At 44.9% G+C, this 24,757-nt stretch overlaps 2 protein-coding genes across 36 annotated transcripts in view; both read left to right on the top strand.

Annotated features, from left to right (window-relative positions):
- LOC6506409 (ankyrin-2) overlaps positions 1-24,757 on the top strand; it is a 55,447-nt gene that overhangs the window by 23,985 nt on the left and 6,705 nt on the right. For 14 of the 35 annotated variants that reach the window (XM_032454589.2, XM_044714716.1, XM_032454573.2 and 11 more), the window contains 4 exons: positions 914-20,572; positions 23,395-23,460; positions 23,854-24,267; positions 24,435-24,740. In XM_032454589.2, the coding sequence (XP_032310480.2) occupies positions 914-20,572; positions 23,395-23,460; positions 23,854-24,267; positions 24,435-24,740 (20,445 nt within the window). Of the gene's footprint in view, positions 1-913; positions 20,573-20,766; positions 20,907-23,394; positions 23,461-23,853; positions 24,268-24,434; positions 24,741-24,757 lie in introns of those variants that run through there. The other 21 variants (XM_032454597.2, XM_014909277.3, XM_032454599.2 and 18 more) reach the window with 10 other exon arrangements.
- On the top strand, positions 20,857-23,460 carry LOC26514103. The gene is made up of 2 exons (XM_032454600.2): positions 20,857-23,042; positions 23,395-23,460. The coding sequence occupies exon 1, from the start codon at positions 20,857-20,859 to the stop codon at positions 22,915-22,917; it is 2,061 nt and encodes a 686-aa protein (XP_032310491.1). The 3' UTR covers positions 22,918-23,042; positions 23,395-23,460.

Below are 24,757 nucleotides of genomic sequence, written 5' to 3' on the forward strand. Positions count from 1 at the left end.
ATTCCTAACGAAAAAGCATATATCCTAACATATATATAAAGATAATAGTATACTATAACTGAATGTTAAGCCAAGCCACATCCAGATATCACTGTAGAAACTCTATATAGTATATAGTATATCGTACTCGTATTCGTACTATTTGTCATTATTTGCGAATTAAAAAACCGATTGCAATAACCTTATAAGCTAGCCACACAATACTATATATTCAGCATTTGAGTTTTTTTGCACCCATTCCTACCATCAACCCAGCGCGCTTCTTTATTATAATTGGTTGTTTATTGATCGCAATATCGTACGAGTATGTTGACATATGATGTCGTGGTTTGTCCTTATTCTTGCAGTAATAGCTAGTTTTGCTTTTTGATTTCACAATCAACATAAACATTGCTTAAAAATTTGCAAACCAAAAATATGCAAACGTAATCTGCTCAGCTCAAGAATTGTATTCGAATCTTTGAATTTTGTGCAGCAGCCAAACAGAACGGGCCCAATAATCCACGACCTCATATGCAGCATATGTATGAAAATACCTGATCGATCGGCTCCGATCGGTTCAGGCATCCATCTGACATCCTTTAATTGCGGAACAGATATTTTGATTTCGCTTCTCAAAGTAATATATATGCATAAGCATTGCATGTTTGTGCCTGCTGCTGGGTTTTTGGAATAAAGCTTGTAGTAAAAAATAAATAAAATACAAAATAAATATATATTTTCATACATTACCAAATCTACGTATGTATGTATGATGGCAACTTCAATTGCACTGTGTAAATAGACTAACCCACCACCAAAAATAAAGTACGTTTTGAATGATTGTAATCGGTGTTAACTGTCTTTATATTGCCATGTTTTCTACTCTACTTCTAACCAAACCCTATTCGCTATCCTGGAATGCCTAAAACAGAGCACTTCAGTGTTCATAGTGTAAAACCCGAAACCTTTACAAGAACAGATGAAACTGATAAGCTGCTTCGTAGTATGGTAGCTTCCCCCGATAACCACAACATGTACTCACAAGACACTACCTCATTTCCAGAAATGAGTACAAGTAGTCAAACCCCGAAGATGACAACTACGACGACCCTGACAGCACACATAGATCGCACCAAGGTAGACTTGACAGTACCAGAGCCCCAGCCGAAGTCTTACGACGATAAGAATCAGCAGAAGGAGCAACTTCCTGTAGAAAAAGATGCGGGAACACCCGAACTAGATAAACCCTCCAGTGATAGGGAGTATTTAGAGCAAATAATGGGATGCGGTGATGTGAGGCGCAAGATATTGCGTTTGGAGAGCAGTGGCAGCACTGAATCCCTGGATTCGAGTGCCAAGCAACCGGGAGTGACTCCCAAGTATATAGGTGACAATGTTCCAGTGGTGCGAGAAGTGGTGCAGAGCATCGAGGACAAGATCTGCGGTACAGTGGTGTCGGCTATTCCGTTCGCCGTTCACAAACGGGACCCCCAAGAAAAAGACAAAGAACCGGACGTTGTAGAAGTAGAAAAGCAAATACTTACCCCAGCTGACTTGGCTTTTGAAAAGTTAATCAGAGGTGAACCGCTCGTTGAGGTGGTAAAAATTTCTCCAATTAAAGCTATGGAAGATGTTGGAATTGGACTGAAGGAAATTGAAGAAGATGTTTGTGAGAGAGTGTGCGTAAAGCGCAAGGCCTTTGAGGTGGCCGAAGACTTATGTGAAACAGAAAAGACTTTTTCAGAGCAGGTAATAGGATTAGGTAGAAAGGTAGAACAAGTACCTGGCAAGATTTTAGCTGAAACCACTGAGAAACACTTAGACTTAGAAGATAAGGAAGCCTTGGAGGCTGGTGCGAAGGTCAGGGAAGTCGTGCAGGACATCGAGCGTCGATATCCTGCATCGAGCCTAGAGGCCAAGCCTTTTACTCCACGAACACGACTTACCACAGACCGTAAGGCTGATGTGTTGTCAATAGAACAACAGATTTTAAACGAAACCGATCTGATTTTAGATGGCTTAGGTTCCAAGCGTATACCAGAACAAAAGGTGCAGTCCCCAGTTTTGGAAACCGCTAAGACCAGTCCAAGTATTGAAAATCTAGAAGGCGCTTGCGAAAAGATATGCTCAAAACGAACAATCTCTGAAATGGCAAAGGCCCTTGAAAAGCCGGAGCAGCTTGAGACTTCAGCTACTACCGATGACGTCAAATCGATTACGTCCAAGTTCCTAGAGCACGAGACCAAGTGCGTAGCTGAGAGTATTAAAGAGGTTGAGACCAAAAACATTGTTCATGATAGCCTAATAGGGATAGCAGACCGACACAATATTTTACTAAGCGAATGTGATACACAAGAATTTCCACTAGATGAGACTAAGGATAAACTTATTGAATTCCCAAAAGTAGGGCACACTTTCGATCGATTGCATTCCATTTCAAAAACCGATATAGCTGATACAAAGGACTTTGTACATGTAGTTAGCGAATACGAAGAAAAGCTGGGTGGAATAATAGATCATCAAGCTGAGCTAGCTTGTTCCACAGAAGAGAAAACTGAAGTTCCAGTTAAATTTCCCACAAACGATACAAAAGATGAGTTTGAAACCCACCAGCATATGGTCTCAAAGACCTTTGAACTTACCCAAACGACTGAAAAAGCAATAACCAAGTTTCCCTCTGATTTAGAAACTACATTAGATAAGCACGGAAGTGATAGCGAAAGTGACGAGGAACTGGATCATGAAAACAAGTTACTCAAATTACAGCATTTAGCGACAAGTGAACGCACATCCAGCCAAAATGTTACTCAGAACCAATATGAACACGAACAAATTTCAATTACAACAAAAGATATAAGAAAGTTTCCAACTGGTCACGATATTTTAACAGATAGTCAATTAAAATCTGCTTTTCATATTGACAAGACAGATATGTGTAAAGATACAGCAACACAAGGGGTCGAGCCCTTTGAGACAGTAGCCAAAAAAACAAAGGAATATTCCACTTACGATGATAAGACGTTTGATATTCCCAAGTCGCAAGATAAACAAACTCCTTTGATAGCTCCTATAGTAGGTCCTGGGGAAAAATCGCCAGTAAAAACTGATGAAAAACCGAAGCCTGTTGAGTTGAAAGATACAAAGCCTAACGAAAAGCCCAAAGTGCCGATTGTGACAGAAACGGCGAGTCCTAGAGAGTATTCCGATGATGAAAGCGATGAAGACCTTGATATTCCCAAGCCCCAAGATAAACCAGCTGGTCAGCCAACTCCTTTGATCACTTCTTTGATTGGTACTGGCGAAAAATCACCTGTTAAAGATGATTTGAAGCCACAGACAGTAACGACATTCAAGGCAGAAGAAAGCTTGACGACTATTCAATCAGCCGCCAAATCTGTAAGTACAGTCGTATCCATTACTGGCAGTCACATATCTGACATCAAAGTGCCAAGTAAGCCAGAGGAAAAGCCGCAGGGCCCCATTGATTCGGTAAAGCCAAGCTTAAAAGAGTATTCTGATGACGAGAGCGACGAAGATTTTGATTCTCCCAAGCCCCTAGATAAACAAACTCCTTTGATAGCTCCTCTAGTAGGTCCTGGGGAAAAATCGCCAGTAAAAACTGATGAAAAACCGAAGCCTGTGGAGTTGAAAGATTCTACAAAGCCTGACGAAAAGCGCAAAGTGCCGATTGTGTCAGAAACGGCAAGTCCTAGAGAGTATTCCGATGATGAAAGCGATGAAGACCTTGATATTCCCAAGCCCCAAGATAAACCAGCTGGTCAGCCCACTCCTTTGATTACTCCTTTGATTGGTACTGGCGAAAAATCACCTGTTAAAGATGATTTGAAGCCACAGCCAGTAACGACATTCAAGGCAGAAGAAAGCTTGACGACTGTTCAATCAGCCGCCAAATCTGTAAGTGCAGTCGTATCCATTACTGACAGTCACGTATCTGACATCAAAGTACCAAGTAAGCCAGAGGAAAAGCCGCAGGGCCCCATTGATTCGGTAAAGCCAAGCTTGAAAGAGTATTCTGATGACGAGAGCGACGAAGATTTTGATTCTCCCAAGCCCCAAGATAAACAAACTCCTTTGATAGCTCCTCTAGTAGGTCCTGGGGAAAAATCGCAGGTAAAAACTGATGAAAAACCGAAGCCTGTGGAGTTGAAAGATTCTACAAAGCCTGACGAAAAGCCCAAAGTGCCGATTGTGTCAGAAACGGCAAGTCCTAGAGAGTATTCCGATGATGAAAGCGATGAAGACCTTGATATTCCCAAGCCCCAAGATAAACCAGCTGGTCAGCCCACTCCTTTGATCACTCCTTTGATTGGTACTGGAGAAAAATCACCTGTAAAAGATGATTTGAAGCCGCAGACAGTAACGACATTCAAGGCAGAAGAAAGCTTGACGACTGTTCAATCAGCCGCCAAATCTGTAAGTACAGTCGTATCCATTACTGACAGTCACGTATCTGTCATCAAAGTACCAAGTAAGCCAGAGGAAAAGCCGCAGGGCCCCATTGATTCGGTAAAGCCAAGCTTGAAAGAGTATTCTGATGACGAGAGCGACGAAGATTTTGATTCTTCCAAGCCCCTAGATAAACAAACTCCTTTGATAGCTCCTCTAGTAGGTCCTGGGGAAAAATCGCCAGTAAAAACTGATGAAAAACCGAAGCCTGTTGAGTTGAAAGATTCTACAAAGCCTGACGAAAAGCCCAAAGTGCCGATTGTGTCAGAAACGGCAAGTCCTAGAGAGTATTCCGATGATGAAAGCGATGAAGACCTTGATATTCCCAAGCCCCAAGATAAACCAGCTGGTCAGCCCACTCCTTTGATTACTCCTTTGATTGGTACTGGCGAAAAATCACCTGTTAAAGATGATTTGAAGCCACAGACAGTAACGACATTCAAGGCAGAAGAAAGCTTGACGACTGTTCAATCAGCCGCCAAATCTGTAAGTACAGTCGTATCCATTACTGACAGTCACGTATCTGACATCAAAGTACCAAGTAAGCCAGAGGAAAAGTCGCAGGGCCCCATTGATTCGGTAAAGCCAAGCTTGAAAGAGTATTCTGATGACGAGAGCGACGAAGATTTTGATTCTTCCAAGCCCCTAGATAAACAAACTCCTTTGATAGCTCCTCTAGTAGGTCCTGGGGAAAAATCGCCAGTAAAAACTGATGAAAAACCGAAGCCTGTGGAGTTGAAAGATTCTACAAAGCCTGACGAAAAGCGCAAAGTGCCGATTGTGTCAGAAACGGCAAGTCCTAGAGAGTATTCCGATGATGAAAGCGATGAAGACCTTGATATTCCCAAGCCCCAAGATAAACCAGCTGGTCAGCCCACTCCTTTGATTACTCCTTTGATTGGTACTGGCGAAAAATCACCTGTTAAAGATGATTTGAAGCCACAGCCAGTAACGACATTCAAGGCAGAAGAAAGCTTGACGACTATTCAATCAGCCGCCAAATCTGTAAGTACAGTCGTATCCATTACTGGCAGTCACATATCTGACATCAAAGTGCCAAGTAAGCCAGAGGAAAAGCCGCAGGGCCCCATTGATTCGGTAAAGCCAAGCTTAAAAGAGTATTCTGATGACGAGAGCGACGAAGATTTTGATTCTCCCAAGCCCCTAGATAAACAAACTCCTTTGATAGCTCCTCTAGTAGGTCCTGGGGAAAAATCGCCAGTAAAAACTGATGAAAAACCGAAGCCTGTGGAGTTGAAAGATTCTACAAAGCCTGACGAAAAGCGCAAAGTGCCGATTGTGTCAGAAACGGCAAGTCCTAGAGAGTATTCCGATGATGAAAGCGATGAAGACCTTGATATTCCCAAGCCCCAAGATAAACCAGCTGGTCAGCCCACTCCTTTGATCACTCCTTTGATTGGTACTGGAGAAAAATCACCTGTTAAAGATGATTTGAAGCCACAGACAGTAACGACATTCAAGGCAGAAGAAAGCTTGACGACTGTTCAATCAGCCGCCAAATCTGTAAGTACAGTCGTATCCATTACTGACAGTCACGTATCTGACATCAAAGTACCAAGTAAGCCAGAGGAAAAGTCGCAGGGCCCCATTGATTCGGTAAAGCCAAGCTTGAAAGAGTATTCTGATGACGAGAGCGACGAAGATTTTGATTCTTCCAAGCCCCTAGATAAACAAACTCCTTTGATAGCTCTTCTAGTAGGTCCTGGGGAAAAATCGCCAGTAAAAACTGATGAAAAACCGAAGCCTGTGGAGTTGAAAGATTCTACAAAGCCTGACGAAAAGCCCAAAGTGCCGATTGTGTCAGAAACGACAAGTCCTAGAGAGTATTCCGATGATGAAAGCGATGAAGACCTTGATATTCCCAAGCCCCAAGATAAACCAGCTGGTCAGCCCACTCCTTTGATTACTCCTTTGATTGGTACTGGCGAAAAATCACCTGTAAAAGATGATTTGAAGCCACAGACAGTAACGACATTCAACGCAGAAGAGAGCTTGACGACTGTTCAATCAGCCGCCAAATCTGTAAGTACAGTCGTATCCATTACTGACAGTCACGTTTCTGACATCAAAGTACCAAGTAAGCCAGAGGAAAAGCCGCAGGGCCCCATTGCTTCGGTAAAGCCAAGCTTGAAAGAGTATTCTGATGACGAGAGCGACGAAGATTTTGATTCTCCCAAGCCCCAAGATAAACAAAATCCTTTGATAGCTCCTCTAGTAGGTCCTGGGGAAAAATCGCCAGTAAAAACTGATGAAAAACCGAAGCCTGTTGAGTTGAAAGATTCTACAAAGCCTGACGAAAAGCCCAAAGTTCCGATTGTGTCAGAAACGGCAAGTCCTAGAGAGTATTCCGATGATGAAAGCTATGAAGACCTTGATATTCCCAAGCCCCAAGATAAACCAGCTGGTCAGCCCACTCCTTTGATTACTCCTTTGATTGGTACTGGCGAAAAATCACCTGTTAAAGATGATTTGAAGCCACAGCCAGTAACGACATTCAAGGCAGAAGAAAGCTTGATGACTGTTCAATCAGCCGCCAAATCTGTAAGTACAGTCGTATCCATTACTGACAGTCACGTATCTGACATCAAAGTACCAAGTAAGCCAGAGGAAAAGCCGCAGGGCCACATTTATTCGGTAAAGCCAAGCCTAAAAGAGCATTCTGATGACGAAAGCGACGAAGATTTTGATTCTCCCAAGCCCCTAGATAAACAAACTCCTTTGATAGCTCCTCTAGTAGGTCCTGGGGAAAAATCGCCAGTAAAAACTGATGAAAAACCGCAGCCCGTTGAGTTGAAAGATTCTACAAAGCCTGACGAAAAGCCCAAAGTGCCGATTGTGTCAGAAACGGCAAGTCCTACAGAGTATTCCGATGATGAAAGCGATGAAGACCTTGATATTCCCAAGCCCCAAGATAAACCAGCTGGTCAGCCCACTCTCTTGATTACTCCTTTGATTGGTACTGGCGAAAAATCACCTGTAAAAGATGATTTGAAGCCACAGACAGTAACGACATTCAAGGCAGAAGAGAGCTTGACGACTGTTCAATCAGCCGCCAAATCTGTAAGTACAGTCGTATCCATTACTGACAGTCACGTTTCTGACATCAAAGTACCAAGTAAGCCAGAGGAAAAGCCGCAGGGCCCCATTGCTTCGGTAAAGCCAAGCTTGAAAGAGTATTCTGATGACGAGAGCGACGAAGATTTTGATTCTCCCAAGCCCCAAGATAAACAAACTCCTTTGATAGCACCTCTAGTAGGTCCTGGGGAAAAATCGCCAATAAAAACTGATGAAAAACCGAAGCCTGTGGAGTTGAAAGATTCTACAAAGCCTGACGAAAAGCCCAAAGTGCCGATTGTGTCAGAAACGGCAAGTCCTAGAGAGTATTCCGATGATGAAAGCGATGAAGACCTTGATATTCCCAAGCCCCAAGATAAACCAGCTGGTCAGCCCACTCCTTTGATTACTCCTTTGATTGGTACTGGCGAAAAATCACCTGTAAAAGATGATTTGAAGCCACAGACAGTAACGACATTCAAGGCAGAAGAGAGCTTGACGACTGTTCAATCAGCCGCCAAATCTGTAAGTACAGTCGTATCCATTACTGACAGTCACGTATCTGACATCAAAGTACCAAGTAAGCCAGAGGAAAAGCCGCAGGGCCCCATTGATTCGGTAAAGCCAAGCTTAAAAGAGTATTCTGATGACGAGAGCGACGAAGATTTTGATTCTCCCAAGCCCCTAGATAAACAAACTCCTTTGATAGCTCCTCTAGTAGGTCCTGGGGAAAAATCGCCAGTAAAAACTGATGAAAAACCGAAGCCTGTGGAGTTGAAAGATTCTACAAAGCCTGACGAAAAGCCCAAAGTGCCGATTGTGTCAGAAACGGCAAGTCCTACAGAGTATTCCGATGATGAAAGCGATGAAGACCTTGATATTCCCAAGCCCCAAGATAAACCAGCTGGTCAGCCCACTCCTTTGATTACTCCTTTGATTGGTACTGGCGAAAAATCACCTGTTAAAGATGATTTGAAGCCACAGACAGTAACGACATTCAAGGCAGAAGAAAGCTTGACGACTGTTCAATCAGCCGCCAAATCTGTAAGTACAGTCGTATCCATTACTGACAGTCACGTATCTGACATCAAAGTACCAAGTAAGCCAGAGGAAAAGCCGCAGGGCCCCATTGATTCGGTAAAGCCAAGCTTGAAAGAGTATTCTGATGACGAGAGCGACGAAGATTTTGATTCTCCCAAGCCCCAAGATAAACAAACTCCTTTGATAGCACCTCTAGTAGGTCCTGGGGAAAAATCGCCAGTAAAAACTGATGAAAAACCGAAGCCTGTGGAGTTGAAAGATTCTACAAAGCCTGACGAAAAGCCCAAAGTGCCGATTGTGTCAGAAACGGCAAGTCCTACAGAGTATTCCGATGATGAAAGCGATGAAGACCTTGATATTCCCAAGCCCCAAGATAAACCAGCTGGTCAGCCCACTCCTTTGATTACTCCTTTGATTGGTACTGGCGAAAAATCACCTGTTAAAGATGATTTGAAGCCACAGACAGTAACGACATTCAAGGCAGAAGAAAGCTTGACGACTGTTCAATCAGCCGCCAAATCTGTAAGTACAGTCGTATCCATTACTGACAGTCACGTATCTGACATCAAAGTACCAAGTAAGCCAGAGGAAAAGCCGCAGGGCCCCATTGATTCGGTAAAGCCAAGCTTGAAAGAGTATTCTGATGACGAGAGCGACGAAGATTTTGATTCTCCCAAGCCCCAAGATAAACAAACTCCTTTGATAGCACCTCTAGTAGGTCCTGGGGAAAAATCGCCAATAAAAACTGATGAAAAACCGAAGCCTGTGGAGTTGAAAGATTCTACAAAGCCTGACGAAAAGCCCAAAGTGCCGATTGTGTCAGAAACGGCAAGTCCTAGAGAGTATTCCGATGATGAAAGCGATGAAGACCTTGATATTCCCAAGCCCCAAGATAAACCAGCTGGTCAGCCCACTCCTTTGATTACTCCTTTGATTGGTACTGGCGAAAAATCACCTGTTAAAGATGATTTGAAGCCACAGACAGTAACGACATTCAAGGCAGAAGAAAGCTTGACGACTGTTCAATCAGCCGCCAAATCTGTAAGTACAGTCGTATCCATTACTGACAGTCACGTATCTGACATCAAAGTACCAAGTAAGCCAGAGGAAAAGCCGCAGGGCCCCATTGATTCGGTAAAGCCAAGCTTGAAAGAGTATTCTGATGACGAGAGCGACGAAGATTTTGATTCTCCCAAGCCCCAAGATAAACAAACTCCTTTGATAGCACCTCTAGTAGGTCCTGGGGAAAAATCGCCAGTAAAAACTGATGAAAAACCGAAGCCTGTGGAGTTGAAAGATTCTACAAAGCCTGACGAAAAGCCCAAAGTGCCGATTGTGTCAGAAACGGCAAGTCCTACAGAGTATTCCGATGATGAAAGCGATGAAGACCTTGATATTCCCAAGCCCCAAGATAAACCAGCTGGTCAGCCCACTCCTTTGATTACTCCTTTGATTGGTACTGGCGAAAAATCACCTGTTAAAGATGATTTGAAGCCACAGACAGTAACGACATTCAAGGCAGAAGAAAGCTTGACGACTGTTCAATCAGCCGCCAAATCTGTAAGTACAGTCGTATCCATTACTGACAGTCACGTATCTGACATCAAAGTACCAAGTAAGCCAGAGGAAAAGCCGCAGGGCCCCATTGATTCGGTAAAGCCAAGCTTGAAAGAGTATTCTGATGACGAGAGCGACGAAGATTTTGATTCTCCCAAGCCCCAAGATAAACAAACTCCTTTGATAGCACCTCTAGTAGGTCCTGGGGAAAAATCGCCAATAAAAACTGATGAAAAACCGAAGCCTGTGGAGTTGAAAGATTCTACAAAGCCTGACGAAAAGCCCAAAGTGCCGATTGTGTCAGAAACGGCAAGTCCTAGAGAGTATTCCGATGATGAAAGCGATGAAGACCTTGATATTCCCAAGCCCCAAGATAAACCAGCTGGTCAGCCCACTCCTTTGATTACTCCTTTGATTGGTACTGGCGAAAAATCACCTGTAAAAGATGATTTGAAGCCACAGACAGTAACGACATTCAAGGCAGAAGAGAGCTTGACGACTGTTCAATCAGCCGCCAAATCTGTAAGTACAGTCGTATCCATTACTGACAGTCACGTATCTGACATCAAAGTACCAAGTAAGCCAGAGGAAAAGCCGCAGGGCCCCATTGATTCGGTAAAGCCAAGCTTGAAAGAGTATTCTGATGACGAGAGCGACGAAGATTTTGATTCTCCCAAGCCCCAAGATAAACAAACTCCTTTGATAGCACCTCTAGTAGGTCCTGGGGAAAAATCGCCAATAAAAACTGATGAAAAACCGAAGCCTGTGGAGTTGAAAGATTCTACAAAGCCTGACGAAAAGCCCAAAGTGCCGATTGTGTCAGAAACGGCAAGTCCTAGAGAGTATTCCGATGATGAAAGCGATGAAGACCTTGATATTCCCAAGCCCCAAGATAAACCAGCTGGTCAGCCCACTCCTTTGATTACTCCTTTGATTGGTACTGGCGAAAAATCACCTGTTAAAGATGATTTGAAGCCACAGACAGTAACGACATTCAAGGCAGAAGAAAGCTTGACGACTGTTCAATCAGCCGCCAAATCTGTAAGTACAGTCGTATCCATTACTGACAGTCACGTATCTGACATCAAAGTACCAAGTAAGCCAGAGGAAAAGCCGCAGGGCCCCATTGATTCGGTAAAGCCAAGCTTGAAAGAGTATTCTGATGACGAGAGCGACGAAGATTTTGATTCTCCCAAGCCCCAAGATAAACAAACTCCTTTGATAGCACCTCTAGTAGGTCCTGGGGAAAAATCGCCAATAAAAACTGATGAAAAACCGAAGCCTGTGGAGTTGAAAGATTCTACAAAGCCTGACGAAAAGCCCAAAGTGCCGATTGTGTCAGAAACGGCAAGTCCTAGAGAGTATTCCGATGATGAAAGCGATGAAGACCTTGATATTCCCAAGCCCCAAGATAAACCAGCTGGTCAGCCCACTCCTTTGATTACTCCTTTGATTGGTACTGGCGAAAAATCACCTGTAAAAGATGATTTGAAGCCACAGACAGTAACGACATTCAAGGCAGAAGAGAGCTTGACGACTGTTCAATCAGCCGCCAAATCTGTAAGTACAGTCGTATCCATTACTGACAGTCACGTATCTGACATCAAAGTACCAAGTAAGCCAGAGGAAAAGCCGCAGGGCCCCATTGATTCGGTAAAGCCAAGCTTAAAAGAGTATTCTGATGACGAGAGCGACGAAGATTTTGATTCTCCCAAGCCCCTAGATAAACAAACTCCTTTGATAGCTCCTCTAGTAGGTCCTGGGGAAAAATCGCCAGTAAAAACTGATGAAAAACCGAAGCCTGTGGAGTTGAAAGATTCTACAAAGCCTGACGAAAAGCCCAAAGTGCCGATTGTGTCAGAAACGGCAAGTCCTACAGAGTATTCCGATGATGAAAGCGATGAAGACCTTGATATTCCCAAGCCCCAAGATAAACCAGCTGGTCAGCCCACTCCTTTGATTACTCCTTTGATTGGTACTGGCGAAAAATCACCTGTTAAAGATGATTTGAAGCCACAGACAGTAACGACATTCAAGGCAGAAGAAAGCTTGACGACTGTTCAATCAGCCGCCAAATCTGTAAGTACAGTCGTATCCATTACTGACAGTCACGTATCTGACATCAAAGTACCAAGTAAGCCAGAGGAAAAGCCGCAGGGCCCCATTGATTCGGTAAAGCCAAGCTTGAAAGAGTATTCTGATGACGAGAGCGACGAAGATTTTGATTCTCCCAAGCCCCAAGATAAACAAACTCCTTTGATAGCACCTCTAGTAGGTCCTGGGGAAAAATCGCCAGTAAAAACTGATGAAAAACCGAAGCCTGTGGAGTTGAAAGATTCTACAAAGCCTGACGAAAAGCCCAAAGTGCCGATTGTGTCAGAAACGGCAAGTCCTACAGAGTATTCCGATGATGAAAGCGATGAAGACCTTGATATTCCCAAGCCCCAAGATAAACCAGCTGGTCAGCCCACTCCTTTGATTACTCCTTTGATTGGTACTGGCGAAAAATCATCTGTAAAAGATGATTTGAAGCCACAGACAGTAACGACATTCAAGGCAGAAGAGAGCTTGACGACTGTTCAATCAGCCGTCAAATCTGTAAGTACAGTCGTATCCATTACTGACAGTCACATATCTGTCATCAAAGTACCAAGTAAGCCAGAGGAAAAGCCGCAGGGCCCCATTGATTCGGTAAAGCCAAGCTTGAAAGAGTATTCTGATGACGAGAGCGACGAAGATTTTGATTCTCCCAAGCCCCAAGATAAACAAACTCCTTTGATAGCACCTCTAGTAGGTCCTGGGGAAAAATCGCCAGTAAAAACTGATGAAAAACCGAAGCCTGTGGAGTTGAAAGAATCTACAAAGCCTGACGAAAAGCCCAAAGTGCCGATTGTGTCAGAAACGGCAAGTCCTAGAGAGTATTCCGATGATGAAAGCGATGAAGACCTTGATATTCCCAAGCCCCAAGATAAACCAGCTGGTCAGCCCACTCCTTTGATTGGTACTGGCGAAAAATCACCTGTTAAAGATGATTTGAAGCCACAGACAGTAACGACATTCAAGGCAGAAGAAAGCTTGACGACTGTTCAATCAGCCGCCAAATCTGTAAGTACAGTCATATCCATTACTGACAGTCACGTATCTGACATCAAAGTACCAAGTAAGCCAGAGGAAAAGCCGCAGGGCCCCATTGATTCGGTAAAGCCAAGCTTAAAAGAGTATTCTGATGACGAGAGCGACGAAGATTTTGATTCTCCCAAGCCCCAAGATAAACAAACTCCTTTGATAGCTCCTCTAGTAGGTCCTGGGGAAAAATCGCCAGTAAAAACTGATGAAAAGCCGAAGCCTGTGGAGTTGAAAGATTCTACAAAGCCTGACGAAAAGCCCAAAGTGCCGATTGTGTCAGAAACGGCAAGTCCTAGAGAGTATTCCGATGATGAAAGCGATGAAGACCTTGATATTCCCAAGCCCCAAGATAAACCAGCTGGTCAGCCCACTCCTTTGATTACTCCTTTGATTGGTACTGGCGAAAAATCACCTGTAAAAGATGATTTGAAGCCACAGACAGTAACGACATTCAAGGCAGAAGAGAGCTTGACGACTGTTCAATCAGCCGCCAAATCTGTAAGTACAGTCGTATCCATTACTGACAGTCACGTATCTGACATCAAAGTACCAAGTAAGCCAGAGGAAAAGCCGCAGGGCCCCATTGATTCGGTAAAGCCAAGCTTGAAAGAGTATTCTGATGACGAGAGCGACGAAGATTTTGATTCTCCCAAGCCCCAAGATAAACAAACTCCTTTGATAGCTCCACTAGTAGGTCCTGGAGAAAAATCGGCAGTAAAAACTGATGAAAAACCGAAGCCTGTGGAGTTGAAAGATTCTACAAAGCCTGACGAAAAGCCCAAAGTGCCGATTGTGTCAGAAACGGCAAGTCCTAGAGAGTATTCCGATGATGAAAGCGATGAAGACCTTGATATTCCCAAGCCCCAAGATAAACCAGCTGGTCAGCCCACTCCTTTGATTACTCCTTTGATTGGTACTGGCGAAAAATCACCTGTTAAAGATGATTTGAAGCCACAGCCAGTAACGACATTCAAGGCAGAAGAAAGCTTGACGACTGTTCAATCAGCCGCCAAATCTGTAAGTACAGTCGTATCCATTACTGACAGTCACGTATCTGACATCAAAGTACCAAGTAAGCCAGAGGAAAAGCCGCAGGGCCCCATTGATTCGGTAAAGCCAAGCTTAAAAGAGTATTCTGATGACGAGAGCGACGAAGATTTTGATTCTCCCAAGCCCCAAGATAAACAAACTCCTTTGATAGCTCCTCTAGTAGGTCCTGGGGAAAAATCGCCAATAAAAACTGATGAAAAACCGAAGCCTGTGGAGTTGAAAGATTCTACAAAGCCTGACGAAAAGCCCAAAGTGCCGATTGTGTCAGAAACGGCAAGTCCTAGAGAGTATTCCGATGATGAAAGCGATGAAGACCTTGATATTCCCAAGCCCCAAGATAAACCAGCTGGTCAGCCCACTCCTTTGATTACTCCTTTGATTGGTACTGGCGAAAAATCACCTGTAAAAGATGATTTGAAGCCACAGACAGTAACGACATTCAAGGCAGAAGAGAGCTTGACGACTGTTCAATCAGCCGCCAAATCTGTAAGTACAGTCGTATCCATTACTGACAGTCACGTATCTGACATCAAAGTACCAAGTAAGCCAGAGGAAAAGCCGCAGGGCCCCATTGATTCGGTAAAGCCAAGCTTAAAAGAGTATTCTGATGACGAGAGCGACGAAGATTTTGATTCTCCCAAGCCCCTAGATAAACAAACTCCTTTGATAGCTCCTCTAGTAGGTCCTGGGGAAAAATCGCCAGTAAAAACTGATGAAAAACCGAAGCCTGTGGAGTTGAAAGATTCTACAAAGCCTGACGAAAAGCCCAAAGTGCCGATTGTGTCAGAAACGGCAAGTCCTAGAGAGTATTCCGATGATGAAAGCGATGAAGACCTTGATATTCCCAAGCCCCAAGATAAACCAGCTGGTCAGCCCACTCCTTTGATTACTCCTTTGATTGGTACTGGCGAAAAATCACCTGTTAAAGATGATTTGAAGCCACAGACAGTAACGACATTCAAGGCAGAAGAAAGCTTGACGACTGTTCAATCAGCCGCCAAATCTGTAAGTACAGTCGTATCCATTACTGACAGTCACGTATCTGACATCAAAGTACCAAGTAAGCCAGAGGAAAAGCCGCAGGGCCCCATTGATTCGGTAAAGCCAAGCTTGAAAGAGTATTCTGATGACGAGAGCGACGAAGATTTTGATTCTCCCAAGCCCCAAGATAAACAAACTCCTTTGATAGCACCTCTAGTAGGTCCTGGGGAAAAATCGCCAATAAAAACTGATGAAAAACCGAAGCCTGTGGAGTTGAAAGATTCTACAAAGCCTGACGAAAAGCCCAAAGTGCCGATTGTGTCAGAAACGGCAAGTCCTAGAGAGTATTCCGATGATGAAAGCGATGAAGACCTTGATATTCCCAAGCCCCAAGATAAACCAGCTGGTCAGCCCACTCCTTTGATTACTCCTTTGATTGGTACTGGCGAAAAATCACCTGTTAAAGATGATTTGAAGCCACAGACAGTAACGACATTCAAGGCAGAAGAAAGCTTGACGACTGTTCAATCAGCCGCCAAATCTGTAAGTACAGTCGTATCCATTACTGACAGTCACGTATCTGACATCAAAGTACCAAGTAAGCCAGAGGAAAAGCCGCAGGGCCCCATTGATTCGGTAAAGCCAAGCTTGAAAGAGTATTCTGATGACGAGAGCGACGAAGATTTTGATTCTCCCAAGCCCCTAGATAAACAAACTCCTTTGATAGCTCCTCTAGTAGGTCCTGGGGAAAAATCGCCAGTAAAAACTGATGAAAAACCGAAGCCTGTGGAGTTGAAAGATTCTACAAAGCCTGACGAAAAGCCCAAAGTGCCGATTGTGTCAGAAACGGCAAGTCCTAGAGAGTATTCCGATGATGAAAGCGATGAAGACCTTGATATTCCCAAGCCCCAAGATAAACCAGCTGGTCAGCCCACTCCTTTGATTACTCCTTTGATTGGTACTGGCGAAAAATCACCTGTTAAAGATGATTTGAAGCCACAGACAGTAACGACATTCAAGGCAGAAGAAAGCTTGACGACTGTTCAATCAGCCGCCAAATCTGTAAGTACAGTCGTATCCATTACTGACAGTCACGTATCTGACATCAAAGTACCAAGTAAGCCAGAGGAAAAGCCGCAGGGTCCCATTGATTCGGTAAAGCCAAGCTTAAAAGAGTATTCTGATGACGAGAGCGACGAAGATTTTGATTCTCCCAAGCCCCAAGATAAACAAACTCCTTTGATAGCTCCTCTAGTAGGTCCTGGGGAAAAATCGCCAATAAAAACTGATGAAAAACCGAAGCCTGTGGAGTTGAAAGATTCTACAAAGCCTGACGAAAAGCCCAAAGTGCCGATTGTGTCAGAAACGGCAAGTCCTAGAGAGTATTCCGATGACGAAAGCGATGAAGACCTTGATATTCCCAGGCCCCAAGATAAACCAGCTGGTCAGCCCACTCCTTTGATTACTCCTTTGATTGGTACTGGCGAAAAATCACCTGTAAAAGATGATTTGAAGCCACAGACAGTAACGACATTCAAGGCAGAAGAGAGCTTGACGACTGTTCAATCAGCCGCCAAATCTGTAAGTACAGTCGTATCCATTACTGACAGTCACGTATCTGACATCAAAGTACCAAGTAAGCCAGAGGAAAAGCCGCAGGGCCCCATTGATTCGGTAAAGCCAAGCTTAAAAGAGTATTCTGATGACGAGAGCGACGAAGATTTTGATTCTCCCAAGCCCCTAGATAGACAAACTCCTTTGATAGCTCCTCTAGTAGGTCCTGGGGAAAAATCGCCAGTAAAAGCTGCTGAAAAACCGAAGCCTGTGGAGTTGAAAGATTCTACAAAGCCTGACGAAAAGCCCAAAGTGCCGATTGTGTCAGAAACGGCAAGTCCTAGAGAGTATTCCGATGATGAAAGCGATGAAGACCTTGATATTCCCAAGCCCCAAGATAAACCAGCTGGTCAGCCCACTCCTTTGATTACTCCTTTGATTGGTACTGGCGAAAAATCACCTGTTAAAGATGATTTGAAGCCACAGACAGTAACGACATTCAAGGCAGAAGAAAGCTTGACGACTGTTCAATCAGCCGCCAAATCTGTAAGTACAGTCGTATCCATTACTGACAGTCACGTATCTGACATCAAAGTACCAAGTAAGCCAGAGGAAAAGCCGCAGGGCCCCATTGATTCGGTAAAGCCAAGCTTGAAAGAGTATTCTGATGACGAGAGCGACGAAGATTTTGATGCTCCCAAGCCCCAAAATAAACAAACTCCTTTGATAGCTCCTCTAGTAGGTCCTGGGGAAAAATCGCCAGTAAAAACTGATGAAAAACCGAAGCCTGTGGAGTTGAAAGATTCTACAAAGCCTGACGAAAAGCCCAAAGTGCCGATTGTGTCAGAAACGGCAAGTCCTAGAGAGTATTCCGATGATGAAAGCGATGAAGACCTTGATATTCCCAAGCCCCAAGATAAACCAGCTGGTCAGCCCACTCCTTTGATTACTCCTTTGATTGGTATTGCCGAAAAATCACCTGTTAAAGATGATTTGAAGCCGCAGACAGTAACGACATTCAAGGCAGAAGAAAGCTTGACGACTGTTCAATCAGCCGCCAAATCTGTAAGTACAGTCGTATCCATTACTGACAGTCACGTTGCGCAGGACCCGATTAAGTCGGTTAAGGCTAATGAAAAAACTCTTATTGATGAAGGGTTTGGTGTTCCAAAGTCTGAAGACAGACCAGTTCATTCGGAGATTACTCCCTTCATCGGGGCTGTTGCTGAGGGAATGAAGGATATGTATTCTAGTTATGAGGAAAACAGATCGGTGCAACAAATTGTCGAAGAGACTCTTAAAGCTGGTGATGCTGAGGTACAAAAAATTGTTGACGAGACCCTTAAAAGTGCTCAACAGATGAAAAAGCTGGACAATTTGAGGGAACAGTTAGTGGACACTGATGATGATCGCTCGGTTGAGCAAATAGTTGAAGAAACTTTAAGAAGTGCCAAATTGAAATCAGGCACTTCTGATTCTGACAAAGTGCACGTTAGGCAGGTTGAGAAAGAGGATAGTACGGAAATTCGTCCAGTTGCCTACTTTGTAAAATTAGATGAACAAACAAGTGGTGTTTCAGTCAAGAAACCAACTAAAAAATCTGAACAAAAATGTGAAGTAAAATCTGAGCCAAGAAAAATTGTGAGGGAAACTGTTTCAAAATCAAATTTGAAGGTTTCGCAGAAGAAAAAAATAGTTAGTGAAAAGGAAAAACCTAAAAGTGATTCAAAACCTGCAGCTAGTATTCAACCAAAACCTAAAGCTACCTCTGCGGAGAAGAATATAGTTAGGAGGACATCGGCTACGAGCAAACCTAAATTGACAACTAAAACGGAGTCTAGACGATCAGTGACAAGCTCAACTTCAACCACCACCAGTTCAGCTTCCGCTACCAGTCGTGTTATAAGTGAAATTCATTTCGAAAGATCTGCAAGCCCGGCATCTAGCTCAATATTCTATGAAAGTCATCCGCAGGGCGACAACAGTCGTTCCACCACCCCCAGACCTAGGGTTAAGACTGACGTAACGCGAATTCCATATAATGCCTCTGTCCGATCCTTCAGTCCCCAACCGCAGACCAAAACGACTAAGACAGCAAAAACAACTGTGAAACAAACTAAATCAACTGCCACTCGATCTACCAAGCAGCTTACGATAAAAAGTTCAAAGAAGACTGAGAAAACTGGCAGCCAGGAGAACGTGGATACTAAGCGAACGAAAACACCGACACCGTCTGCTACCCACAGATACATGCAGCCCACCCTGGCCCACAGCATGCGTTACGGTTTGAGTGGCGATGGCGAAATTGGCCATAGCATATCGCCAGCTCTGCCAAAGTCACCAGCACCACCCAAATCACCCGCCCCGGGCCTCACTAAAATTACTCACAGAACTACGACAAGTGCCTTGACAAAGTCCAAATCCGTGGATCCAAAACAAAAGAAACAAATAGATGAAAAGACGTCGACCCAGCCCCAATCACAGATACAGATCAAAAGAGGTTCACAAAGCGATAGCAAGGAATCCCTGAAGAGCACAGACCGCCTTTATAAGCGACAGATATCCAAGGAAAATAAGCTAAACGTGACAGGCTCCAAGAGCCAAGCAACTAAAAGCATGAAGACACAATCAGTTATTGCATCCAAGACACTTGCCTACAGAACTTCCATAGAAACCGACAACAAGCTTCTGAAAAAATCCACAGCCACTATACAGCGCACTAAAGTTCCGATTAGCGTGTCTTCCAGTTCAAGGACTGCAACTAAGCAAAGCAAGAGTGATGACACCGACAAGCGACCTCAGGTAGACAATAAGAAACCAGTTAAACGAACGACAGCCAGAGCAGGTGAAGCCAGTGGCCCACCCTCTGCGATCAACAAGACCATGCAGGGTTCCATGGAGCTGAAGCTTCAAAAGAAGATGAAGGACTCGATTAACGAGTCCAGTTCAGTATCGAACTCAAACTCTGGAAGTGGCAGTACCAGCACTAGTGGATCCTCAAACAGCACGCGGCGCAGCGTTCGCTCGGTGAGCACTGTCAGCCGGAAGACGGACAAGGAGCTGACCAATATCCGGCGTGCAGCAGGAGCTGTCGCGTCAACGTCCACAGTGCGAGTTCATCGAGAACCGACCGCCACCACCAGCGCTGTCAGCACCGTACTCATTGATGACGACTGTGAGGTGATAACCATACGTTCCATTAAATCAAGCGATAGTACAAAAAGTTCTAACTCATCATCCTCCGGTAGCGGCAGCAACAGTCGCAAAGTGCTTACCAGCGAGGTATTCACTAAGACCTTTGGCCCCGACAAGCCACTCGAAGTGGTCTACCGCCAGCCCGAGTTTGATGTAGAGCACCATACCATCATGTCTGTCCGCCCACCATCCACCAGTGGCGACCAGCAGCGGTGCCTGAACGAGTATGATGTCAGCTTCATCGACACCACAGACTCCAGTCTCTCGGACTCCATAGCCCTTCCCATGTTCGGTACCGGCGAACCGGAGCGCCTGTTGGCCGCCAGCCCCGGCTCGCCCAAGCCAACCCGCAGCCCATTGGCCCTCATCGAAGAGACGCTACGTCGCCAGCAACTCCATCATCACCATCCCCAGCAGCACCTCCATAGCACCGCAGCTGTGGCTGTGGCTGGTGCCGCTGCCCTTGATAGCTCGCTGCCGATGCCCGGTATGGGTGGTGAGAGTCAACGGGAGACGGAGGTGGAAAAGATAAATACAACAAAAGGTAAATATGGTAAAGCTTTTAATGACATACATATTGTTAGGTAACTAGCACATGGATAAACTCTTTCTTAAGACTAGCTTAGTTACGATACCCATCATATTCAGGAATTAGTTATCAAATGCAACTTTTCTATTGATATGCTTAATTATGACCTACTTTACTTAACCTAATTTTAACTTGTTCTCCATAAATAGCAAACACGAATAACTAAATCCGTCAATACAAAGCCTTAATATACACCACTACTTCTATTACTACAAACCCACCAAAACTTACCCATCAAAATGTCCAACAAACTCCCAACTATATCCGTAACTGCCGACAAACATTCTGCGCAATCCGATTTATCATCCTCATCGTCCTCCCACGACACCGACAGCAATGACATGGACTACGGTCGCGATGGCGCCGGCGGCGTGACCGATGTGGAAGATTTTGACAGTCAGGCGGAGGTTTTGAAGCCCAACTCCCGGCGTGGCTCGGGATCCGTAAAACTAAAAGCCGAAACCAAATCCAATACAGGCGAAAACGATGTGACCGATGTGGAGGACTACGATACAGAATCTGAGGATGAGGAGAAGAGCACGGCCTACCCTGAATTAAAGTTGTCGCTGAGGGAGTTCCTTCAGCAGGGTTTGCATAATCAAGAAGCCATCGACAACGATGCCAAGGAGAGTTGTGAAATAAAAGCTGGAGATTTCGTGCAAGCACAAAACCTTAATGGCTTGGCCGACTATCTGACTGACTGCGAGGACTACGACACCGACTCCGAAGTAGAACATGGCTACGAGAAATCCGTGTGTGTGGATTTGGACCACGCTGTTGGCGATCAGGGGCGCGTTAACATAGCCGATGGAGAAAAGAACCAGGATGACTCGGATCAATACGAGGACGTGTCCGTGATAAGCGACATCAGTGACCTGGCCTCGGCTATGTCCGAATGCACCGGCGTAGGAATTCGAGGAATGTCCGAGGATGAGGTCCTGGAGGTGTCCGACAGCGGACATGAAGAGGTTTGCCAGATCGCCTGCTCGGGCAGCGAGTCGGAGCCCGAGGGTGCCGCCGGCTGGAGCCATAGCGTAAGTGAGTCCAGTTTTCCAGCTATAGATGTGGCCTTTGTCAGCGCCAGTGGCCAGCCTCGCCGCAACTCAAAGTCGAGTATGCCCATGCCAGGACAAAAACAATTTCTTCAAACGGCGGGTAGACACGAAGAGGTTTTAACGGATGTCGAAGGCATAGATGATTCGGCTGCTGAAGATAGCTTTGACAACGAGGAGGAAGACGAGCAGCCCATACCCCGCGCCATCATTTTGGCATCCGGAGATGACGGAACATGTGTGACCGACGTGGAGGACATGTTTTGTGAGGACTCGTCCTTAACCAACAGCGTACCAGAAGTGAAGACTGTTTCCCACGAAGCCCTGCCGCTGCCACATCGTGAGGTGGTGGAGCTTAAAGAGGACAAGTACGGCGACACTATTACCAACGTGATGCCAATGGATAAAAACTATGAGTTCGGCATCTACAATCACCTAAAGGACACCATCGCCACCGATTCTGAGGACTATTCGTGCGCTGATGAATGGAGCCTGCAACACTCTCTGGCCGATGAGGCCGCGGTGGGCGGAAGTCTGATTGAAAACGAAGTTATCGTGTCCAACGAATTGCTGAAGCAGCAGCAAAATAAACGCTTGGAAGTCCAGTCAAATGCAGAGTCCGTCACAGATGTGGAGGAGATCTTTGTGGCCGGTACCAATCGGCGCAAGAAGTTGAAGGCTCGCACCCCCAGCAAAGGCAAGAACAAGTTACTTGACATCACCAAAGGTAAGGAGGATGGAGTGACCGATGTCGAGGACATGGATTTGAGCGAATGTGGTCTGCCGCCAGGAGTCAAGAGAGTGGAGCAACTAAAGCAACAGGCCAAGGAGAAAGTCTCCGATGCCGAGGATGCGTCCACCGACGATGTTTCTGATATGTCCGAGGCTTCCGATGCCTTGCCGCCGCCAACGTGCGATAAGTCTAGCACCAAGATCAAGCTACCACCGCTTCACTTGCGATTGCTCAAGGAGGACATTGTCAATCAACAGCATACCGATGTGGAAGACGTTCAGTGTCCTTCTGAGGCGGAGGATGCCCTGGAACCGCCGGCAGTGCCGGTGGCCAACAGCAATAGCAAGGAGCTAAACGACATGCTGAACGAGAGCTATACGGTGGTGCATGAGAGGAGTGGCCGGATCTTCAACACCGAGGCCGAGAAGCTACACATAAAAGGCATGATTAGAGATGCCCATACCGACGTTGAGTATGTTGAGTCCGACGAGTCAGCCGCTAGGGGAGGCAACTAGTCTTCTTTCCGTGTTCTGATCCATTCCGATTCGAATCGGTTCCCAGCTGTTGCCAAACGAAATCTCAACAATAGTTCTTAAGTGTTCATAGATACGATAACCCAACACACACACTCAAGCATTTTGTAAGTAAAGCCAACAATTATCAAGCATTTTCGTTACCACAATCAAAGCAGCAAAAAGCCTTAAATCTACTCACATCGTTTCCATATACCTAACCCCGTGACCCTGTCATACTAACCAATTTTTACTCTCACATAGGCGTCGTTTAACTAACATCCCCACTGTTACTTCTTACTGTACTCGATACTAACCGAAATGTTATTTGGAATCCATTTTGTTCGTTCTTGTTTCGAATGTCTGTAAATCATTCATTATCATTTCGTTTGTAGCGTAATCTAACGTAGTCCTAGGTCACATTTTTGTTTATTTCCAGCAATAATTGCAAATCTCTAATCTCTACCTTGTTTATTGCAGAAACCCTTCAAGAGAAACATATTGAACAACCCATACTGGATACCGCAAAGATCTCAACCGAAATCGGTATGTCCTTGATCGTAAAAAAGTATTCGTAGATTAATAAACATCAGCTTACCATAGCGCTTGTTAGTCATAACGCTTCATTAGAATACCAAATTAATTTGTTGTTTTATTCGTTCACCAAATGCAATTAAAGCTCATTCGATAAAGTAAATTCAGCTTAATGTTTCGAAGAAACATTCAACAGATTGCGACAGATCTCGATCACATCACCAACCGATATCACCATCATCCGCTAACACTCATTGTATTGCACATTTCTTCTGCCTTCCTCATGATTTCAAATTTCATGATTTCAAAGCTACTCCTTTCGCTTTCGCCTCGAATCTCTTTGTTCTTACTCTGTTCTATCTGTCCAATTTCTATCTACCAATGAACTGTGCAATTGTCTTCCAGGTGATGTTAAAGTTGGTGGTGGTGATGTAAGTGATGGCCAAGATCTTGTGGCGCGCATTCACGAAGAAGCCAATATCCTAGTGGATCGCGTGCTCGAAGAGAGCGTCGAGATCATTGAAAGTCACGGTCATCAGGCCAACGGCCAGGAAACCGTTAAGCACGATTACAACTCAGAAAGTGAGAATTATGCCATTACTTGCGATGACATTTGTGGCGTCGATGTCATCAAATCGCCCACTATTGAGTCCATGTCAGGCAAATCGTTCGACGACAACATGAGCTTCACCGATGAGCACATACATTTACCCTTGCATGCCCAAAACACAACCACCTCCACCACGACAACGACTATTACCACTCAGTTCCAACAGCAGCAGGCCCAGGCAGGTGCCACAAGCTCATCGACGGCAAAAGGTAACATACATAATAGAGACATGTGTTGAGGTAGTCCTACGATAGCTTAGCAGTTAGGATCGTAGCTCGAGCCCAGCAAACTGTACTCCATAGTGCTGCTTAGTCCGTTGGCTATAACCAATTTCCTGTATCGTTTGTTCCCATTCCCGTTGTCATGTACCATCTAGAATCAGCTTCTGTACCCTCTGTACCGTTAGTACCTAGTCAAGATCAGGCCGACGAGAAGACAGCAATACGCGAACGGCGGATCGATCGCAAGATCGAAAAGCTGTTAGATGCGGACATGGAAGATGTGAGCGCCAAGTTCGACGAAGCGTTTGAGGCGACGGTGCCCGAAGATGAGATCAGCGCCTTGCAGGGCGACTTCTCCAAGCTCAGCTGGGATGACAGTGTTTCGCCCACAACGAATACCATGGCAGATATAGGCCAGAACCAGATAACGCCCGATAACGATATTAATGATCTTGTCGCAGGTACCTAAAGCAAAACC

Source organism: Drosophila ananassae, chromosome 2R, assembly GCF_017639315.1.
Source record: "Drosophila ananassae strain 14024-0371.13 chromosome 2R, ASM1763931v2, whole genome shotgun sequence".
In the NCBI taxonomy this organism is placed as follows: Eukaryota; Metazoa; Arthropoda; class Insecta; order Diptera; family Drosophilidae; genus Drosophila; species Drosophila ananassae.

Excerpts from the sequence above, each read along its gene's own strand:
- LOC26514103 (XM_032454600.2), top strand. The coding sequence starts at position 20,857 with ATGTCCAACAAACTCCCAACTATATCCGTAACTGCCGACAAACATTCT.